General features: G+C 51.3%; 2 protein-coding genes across 2 annotated transcripts; both read right to left on the bottom strand.

Moving 5' to 3' along the window:
• Positions 1–20: 20 nt before the first annotated feature.
• Positions 21–4,077, bottom strand: LOC123504214 (flocculation protein FLO11-like). Its single transcript, XM_045254605.1, has 3 exons — positions 3,943–4,077; positions 3,354–3,527; positions 21–2,950 (listed from the first exon to the last, which is right to left on the bottom strand). Exons 2-3 carry the CDS (start codon positions 3,474–3,476, stop codon positions 965–967), a joined length of 2,109 nt encoding a protein of 702 aa, XP_045110540.1. The 5' UTR covers positions 3,477–3,527; positions 3,943–4,077; the 3' UTR covers positions 21–964.
• Positions 3,944–7,366, bottom strand: LOC123504278. Its single transcript, XM_045254723.1, has 5 exons — positions 6,877–7,366; positions 5,146–5,659; positions 4,818–4,981; positions 4,277–4,714; positions 3,944–4,121 (listed from the first exon to the last, which is right to left on the bottom strand). Exons 2-5 carry the CDS (start codon positions 5,645–5,647, stop codon positions 4,077–4,079), a joined length of 1,149 nt encoding a protein of 382 aa, XP_045110658.1. The 5' UTR covers positions 5,648–5,659; positions 6,877–7,366; the 3' UTR covers positions 3,944–4,076.
• Between the last annotated feature and the right edge of the window lie 153 nt (positions 7,367–7,519).

The raw sequence follows: 7,519 nt of genomic DNA, 5'->3' as shown, positions 1-7,519 counted from the left end.
ACAATTTATATTTTCCTTCTCACGCACCAACACACACACATATACACACACAACACGCACAACACTACATACTACACTCCAGACAGATCCACAAGTGTATCCCTACAACCTGTCACCAATGCAACACTACAACCCACAAATCCCCACACTGTTTACTCCTCATCATCATTACTATTAGTCACAATACTTGATGAACAGACTCTTCTGTGTCCCTGAGTCTTGACTGGAGCATGCAGTGTTCACCTCACCCTAACACCACTCCACCACTGTCCACACCAGGCTTGTGTGGTGATGTGGTAGGTATTAACATCCCTGTTTTTTTACATGCTAAGGAGTCTGGTCAAAGGCTATATAATAAGTATATAGAAGGAGAAAAAAAAAAATAAATAAATAAATAAAAAAAATAAATAAAAATAAATAAATAAAAAAATAAAAAAATAAGGCCTGCCCATAATAACACACCAAAAAATCTAACTACAAGAGAAAAATAAAGAGTTAATCAATTTTAAATCTGGAGGTGTCTCCCTGCATGTTCCTTTGTTGTGTGATGTGTGGCAGCTGCCGCACACACATGCCAAGATTAAATATAGTCAATGGCTACAAGAAAATACATTACTTCCCCCTAAATAAACACACTTGTTACTTTATTAACACTGCAGACCACAGCATATGTTGAGGTGCTGTGCTACAACACTACATTACACTGTTGTTGTATGTCTATAATGTTAGTGATGTTATTGTTACCACAACCTGCGAAGAGAGAAGACCCTGTCCTCTATGTTAGTAGTATTAACAAGCTCCTACAGCCTTTCCTAGTCACAGGCATCTACAGAAGCACTAGCAAGCACAAGCTACAACTCTGCGGGGCTAAGGGAGGTATAGGGCATGGGAGGATGAGGTGGCCGGATGGCTGCATGGATGACTCACCCAGAGTCTCCCACAGTTCGATGATGTTTCAAAACCTTTAAGACTCACAAAGAAGGTGTGGACAAAGAATGGGGGTGGGGTGAGGGAGTGAGGACTGTGTTGGTGGTGTACAGAGGGAAAGACAAGACAGGGTGTGGGGAATGCATGACCCCCACACTGACAGCGACAGGACCCCACGGTGCCCAAACGGTGACTGTGTGCAGGAACTTACTGTCCAAGAGTAAACACAACCCATCTCGAGCTGGGCCGGAGATGAAGGCCATGGTCGACTAGAGGGGGAGTGAGGGTGACTGTGGAGCATGCAGGGACGCGACAGCTGATAGTGAGGGGACTGAGGGGAGCATTGGGAGCCGTGGCATGAGTGAGGGTGGAGGGACATGGGGGAAAAGCCAGGGCCATGGTAGGTTTGGTACGTGGAATGTCCGCCAAGGTAATACTTGTGGTGGTGGCGCTGCTGCCGGGGGCTCTTAGGGCTCTTGGGGGAGATGGGGGGATAGTGAGGAGAGGGAGGGGGAGGGGAGTGCCAGGAATGTCTTGAGGACCTTGGGGAGTAATGGGTCATCTCCCCATAGTGGGGGTTGTAAGCCTCAGTGGGGACATAGTGTGGTGGGGGGTAGCTGTCGCTGGGGGAGTAGGGGCTCTCTGAGAGATAGTGTGAGTTGAGGGCTTCTGAGGGAGGCCACTCTTGCAGTGGCTGGTACATGGGCTCCTCCAGCTCTGAGTCATCCTCACTGCTGGTGTAGGTAAGGGGGCGGTGGTCCTCCTGTAGGTGGTGCCAGGAGCGGCTGTCCTCTGCCTGGTAGTGCTGCGTCACCCCTGCCTCGCCCTGGATGGTGTAGTACACATCCTCCTGGAAGGCCGGGGTCTGGGGCCGGGCTGGAAGGTGGGGGGAGGTCATCCCGATCCCTTTGGCAGGCCTGGCCTGGGAGTGACGTGGGTGGAGTGCACAGTGTGGTAGACTGAGTCGCCCATGCCCAGGCCATCCTGGCCAGTCAGGCGACGCAGGGCTGGGTTCCTCTTGGGCGGTGGGGTGGGGGCGAGGCCGGTGACTCTCGCTGAAGCTGGAGCTGCTGGCAGTGCGCAGGGAGTGGAAGCTTGGCGGGGAGCCAATGACATTGTTGAGGTCCCATGAGGACTTAGAGAGGCCGCTGTCTTTGGCACTGGCCAGGCCAAAGTGCTGTAGGCTGCTGACACTCTTGGTGCGGGACAGTGGCATGCTGCTGCTCTCCACCTTGAGGGAGGGACGAGCCAGGTACTCACGGGACTTGTTCAGAAACTCCCGGGAGCGCTTCACCTCCTGAAACAGACCGCCCAGGTCGTGAATGCTGCTGCTACGGTCCAGCCAGTTGTTGCTGCCTCCCAATTTGGAGCACTTGATGATCTTGCCCTTCGGAGGGCTGGGGGATGAGGCCGTCAAGATGGCAGTGCCCTTGCTTCTCTGTGGGCTGGGGGACACACCGGCCTTCTGGGTGGCTGGCTGGTGGGTGTGTGGGGACACACTGCTGGTGCTCTGGTGTGCCGCATCAAAGCTGCTGCCCGAGTCCTGGCTCAGCAAGGCCTCTGAGGACTCCTCGGTGTCTGCATCGTAGGATGTGCTTCGGGCAGATACAAGTGGGCTGGACTTGGTGCTGGAAGCCTTGGTCCCCGTGGCAGATCCTTCCTCCCAATCCTCGGTCTTCCTCCTCCCGGCATTGGGGGGTGAGGAGGGACTGATGGCCTCGGGAATGCCCCTCTCTGAGCCCCAAGACAATGTGGGGTGAGGGAGGTGAGGGCTCAGCTGGTGGAGATTTGCCTTGCTGTTTCTGAAAGCCAGGATCTTGGCTTGCTGGTTAGTGGCGTCTGGCTTGTGGCTGGGTGTGGCAGCCTTCTTGGCAGCAGGAGGGTTAGAAATGAGAGGATTAGGAGTGGGTAAGGGGGTGAGGGTGGACCCTCCACCCAGAGGTGGCTGCTGAGGAGAGGCAGAGGAAGAGAGTGAAGGCAGGGGCTGGGGCTGCCACCTATCGCCAGGAAGTCTAGTAACAACCTATAGAAAGCAAAATAATTCTTAGTGTGCATGTTTAACAATTACAGCTGCATCTCAATCACATCAAACTAATTATGTATTAATAACATCAAATAAATTATTACTGACAGTACTGTAACTAGTACATGCATGTTATCCAATCAAAGAAAAAAACATGCGATCACAAAATGTACTTGTAATCCAATCATCATGCAAACTCAAACATTACTAAAACTGCAAGTCTTGAGCTCAAAACAACACTCTATTGTGGTGTTCCTCAGGACTGCTTCTCCACACACCACAACACTCGACAGCAACACACACAACATAAGCTGCACATTCAACACCAAATGACAAAGCGGCTTTATAAAAACAAGCTGATGAGCCACTCTGCAATCCCCCACCCTGACCACAACAATACGACTGCGCTGCTGCGCTCCCATCCGGCGTGGGCAGCTGCCTCGGGAGACGTGTGTGCAGGACCTGCATGTCTCTTCTCTGCCGGGATGGAGGATGGGCTGTCCTCCATGACCAGGGAGGAGGACATAGAGGGAGGCACAGAGGGGATGGCAGAGGGAGGCTCGGAGAAGGTCTGGCCCTACAGGAGGTGTAGTGTTATTCTCTCAACCTTTCAAATGTTACTGTGGCGATTAGTGACCTAAATGTGAACTGTGACTTGGCATGATCAACTGTCAGTCTGGTAAAGGTGAGACTTGTCACTACATATCATGCAAGCAATGAGTCACCTTTACCAGACCAGAGTGAGGCACTGCATCCTGGCACTGCTACACAAGCTACACAGACCTGCTTGCTTACACTTACAGTTCTAGGATCCGAGATGAAGTGAACAAGAGTCCTAGCAGATGCTACAAAAGCAGGGAATGACTTACTCTTGCCTACTGTCACTATTTGTACTGTTGTGGCACACACTAAAGGCACACAACTCTCTGTGGCACTGCTACAACACCCACATTTTTACCAAGAGTGTACTGAACACAAAGAGCAAGACTCACCTGTAAGTCTTCAAGAGGCTGCTGGACAAGGTTAGGAGTGTCCGGGGGAGCCGGTGTGGGAGCAGTGCTTCCTGAGCCACCCTCGGTGGAGTCCACAGACTCTGCCACCTTGGTGACGGCAAAGCGGCCCCGCCTCACAGGGGAGCTGACTGGACTGCTGGCGGTGGAAGCGTCTGAGGCTGTGGGCAAGATGGCAGGGCACCATTAAGGCACGGCATGTTACTTCACAGGTGATGGTGCAAGTCACCAAATAAGGGATAAGAGCTGTGAGAAGTAAACTCTATACCGTCCACTTGTGATTTAGAGGAAGGAAATGATAACACATGACACCCACCTCTTCTGACAGCCTCCTCTGCCACCTTGGTGACTTGGAAGCGTGCAATCCTGGTCTGCCGAGCTTCTCACCTTGTTCCTCTGATTCCTTAAGAGAAGGTGTACGGGACAGGGGTGGCCCAGGCTGCAGGGGCGTGCCCCTGTCTTTCTCCATGCCCAGCGGCAGCATGGTAGGGTAGCCAAGGGGAGGCTGGCATCCAGGTTCCATCATGACAGGCCCCACAAATGCCACTGTCTCCCCTCCAGGGAGTCGTACTGTCTGGGGGAGGATGACGCCCGCCTCACTAGTGGCTGCCAGGCCCTCCTGGTGTGTCATGGCGCTGGAGCCCACCACTGTGAGGGGGATACCACCCATGGCAGTCTGGGCAGCACTGAGGGGAGCCTGTGGGTACACTGGAGGCAGCCCGTCCAGGGAGGGAGATCCAGAGTTTACGTTGCCCTGAAATAGAGCAGTATGTCACCAGTGTGGTGAGGCTGCCTGTGTGATGTGAGGTGTGCTGGCAGGGTGGGTGAGGCAGCAGGCCATGGTAGGTGTGACTTACCTCTGTTGGATGATGGGTGAGGGTGAGGTGGGCACCAGGCACCAACTTCTGCAGCTGTTCCTTGAGAGCGTTGAGGTCCATCTTGTTCCGCTGGACAGAGCTGGCGGGCATGGCCAGCATCACTCCAGGCGGCAGTGTGAGGGCTGTGCCAGACATGCTCATCTCTGCAAGACAATGCAGTAATACTATTCAGGCACACCTGGCAGCACACTGGCAGGCTGGGGCATCTTTACTGGCTGGGTCACAACAAAGACACATCTGAGACATCAACATGAATTTCATTGAGTTCAAAAGTTACAAAAAAGAAGGAAAGAAGGAAGGGACTCACCAGGGTGCATGTCAGAGGTCATGGTCTGGGTGGCTCCCTGTGTCAGGCTCATGGGCGTGGGCACACACATGGGAGCTGAGCCAGTGAGGGGGATGTGCTCCATGCTGGTCTGGCTGCCCTCCCCCACCACCTGATCCACCTCCCCCCTCACCTGGCCTAGCTGGGCAGTCATGTATGCCGTGCCCAAGGCCACCTGGTGGGGATCCATATGTCCAGCCTCGCCAACAGCCATGCTGGGCTGAGGAATGAAGCTCACTGTGGTGCCCTCCGGCATCTCTGGCGGAAAGGCTGACAGCTGGTGTAGGGCCGTGGTGTTGATGGCCTGCTGGGGCACTGCATGGTAGCCCCGGAACACCTCCGAGGTGATGGGGACGCCCACAGCCTCCAGCGGCATGGTTGGGGTGACCAGGACGCCCGTGGTGTGGGGTGTGACCAGGGTGTGGGCGACGGCCTCACTGGAGATGGCCGAGGTGACCAGATCTGGCCGCTCTTCTGCCCCCATGGACACCCCACCCTGCAAGGAGGACATGACACTCACAACACACTCCCACCACTGCCACTCCTCACTGCCTCCCTAAGGAGGCAACACCTGAACACAACACTCACTTCACACAATCCAACTAGGAAATGTTCCTTGTGGACTTTACAAAGTTTATTTTCTGCAGTCAAAAATAATACACATGTTTGAACATTAATTATGGACTTACTAAGAAACATAAAAACTAATGAACAGCTAACTTACTGGTCTTTCTCATAATCGAAAGTAACAACAACAGAATGGAAGGATGTTTTGAAAATAATAAAGTAAAAAACATCCAGCAACACCAATCCACAAATCTCTTGTTCTGGATGAATCAAGACTTAATATAACACTAATACCCATCGTCCAATATGTTCATAGACAAAGGTGATGGAAAGACTACCATGCATTCTAAATGCTATTCAGTTAATTGCTACTTGTTACAATGACAAACATGAAATTATAAACAAAATTATTGTATCCTTATCAAAGTATCATGATGAGATATTACTTGAGACAATCTAGTCCACTTTTTCTCCTTTCTCTAACTAAATGTGTCCATCTTGCTTTGCTGAAGTGAATAAGACAAGAAAGAGAGAAAATGCATGAGTAACATCATGAGTGAAATCAAATAACCATGCAGTGTTTAGGTGACCACAACACCTTGCACTGAGAGGGAGGCGCATCTAGTGTCTGCCTCACATCTCATTGCATGGTGAGGTGATGCTGCTGCCCACTCATCACCAAGGTGGTTACTTATTCATCTTCACCTATGAGTGACAGGTCATTCATTCACTGGTCACCCTATTGCCTGCCATCCACTGATAAGGGGAAGGATTTTCCTGCATCATCTGTGACTGTGTAAGAAGGATGCTGCCAGTGCATTCTCTGCCTATCTGCCTATCATAAGTACAGCTGAAAAGGAAGATGTGTAGAGACTCAGAAATGTCTTCTATCATTTGTATTTTTGAGACCAGGCATGTTGTAGTCTTAATTTCCTCCATATTATTGTAATTGTAGTACTAACATTCTATCTGCCTCATTGCCTCATTATTTTTATACTTTTACAACTGTTCTTTTTCTTCGATTCTTTTCCTCTTTCTCCATGATGACAGCAGCAGCATCACCACCACCACAAGGCAACACCAGTGCCTCCCTCAGGCCGCACCCACACACTGACGGCAGCAGCGGTGGTGTGGGCCTGACATTACCTGGTGTGGTAGCAAGGTGGGGCCCTGCGGCGACGGGGCGGGGGGGCTGACCACGATGGTGAGCGGAGTGGTGTGGGGTGGAGCCGGAGACAGTGGGTGGACACCTAAGTTCCCACCACCAGCTTCCAACTCACATGCAACCTATGGACCAGCAAGGAGGCATGCACTACACTGTTATGGGCTTAGCATAGGAGTGGTGATGGACAGCTCACAGGGGAACACATTCTAGCCGGTTAAGGAAAACAAAGGGGGAGAAATGAGCATCTACTGTCTACTGTAGATTATTATGCAGAAGACAGAGTTTATGGGAAGAGTATTATGACGACTAGTGTTACTTCAGCAAATGTGAAGTAGCAAGCACTGGTCTAGGGGAAGCTGCAGTGAGGAGACTCAGGGAGCACCACAACACACCACTGTACCGCACGTCAACACTACCTCAAATTATGATATAAAAAGTAAACTGTTTGCACATGGCATTTCATGGAGAAGCTGTCACACAGAGTATTTAGTGATCCTATTCAGTGATCCTACAGTCTTATTAGAAAGCAAGACACGGTCATGCTAGGAGCAAGTGAAAGTCTTTCGTATTGATCAAGATTTTACACCTTCAACTTGAACAAAATGAGACATGAAAACTTGACAT

This window comes from Portunus trituberculatus, chromosome 1, assembly GCF_017591435.1.
Source record: "Portunus trituberculatus isolate SZX2019 chromosome 1, ASM1759143v1, whole genome shotgun sequence".
In the NCBI taxonomy this organism is placed as follows: domain Eukaryota; kingdom Metazoa; phylum Arthropoda; class Malacostraca; order Decapoda; family Portunidae; genus Portunus; species Portunus trituberculatus.
This window is presented reverse-complemented; position numbering and strand designations above follow the sequence as displayed.

What these genes read in the sequence shown, in the direction of transcription:
- LOC123504214 (XM_045254605.1), bottom strand. Translation starts at nt 3,476, where the DNA reads ATGTCCTCCTCCCTGGTCATGGAGGACAGCCCATCCTCCATCCCGGCA. An exon ending in GATGGGAGCGCAGCAGCGCA is followed by an intron (nt 2,951 to 3,353) that starts GTCGTATTGTTG and finishes TGCTTTCTATAG; the next exon opens with GTTGTTACTAGACTTCCTGG.
- LOC123504278 (XM_045254723.1), bottom strand. Translation starts at nt 5,647, where the DNA reads ATGGGGGCAGAAGAGCGGCCAGATCTGGTCACCTCGGCCATCTCCAGT. An exon ending in GACCTCTGACATGCACCCTG is followed by an intron (nt 4,982 to 5,145) that starts GTGAGTCCCTTC and finishes ATTGTCTTGCAG; the next exon opens with AGATGAGCATGTCTGGCACA. An exon ending in TCACCCATCATCCAACAGAG is followed by an intron (nt 4,715 to 4,817) that starts GTAAGTCACACC and finishes GCTCTATTTCAG; the next exon opens with GGCAACGTAAACTCTGGATC.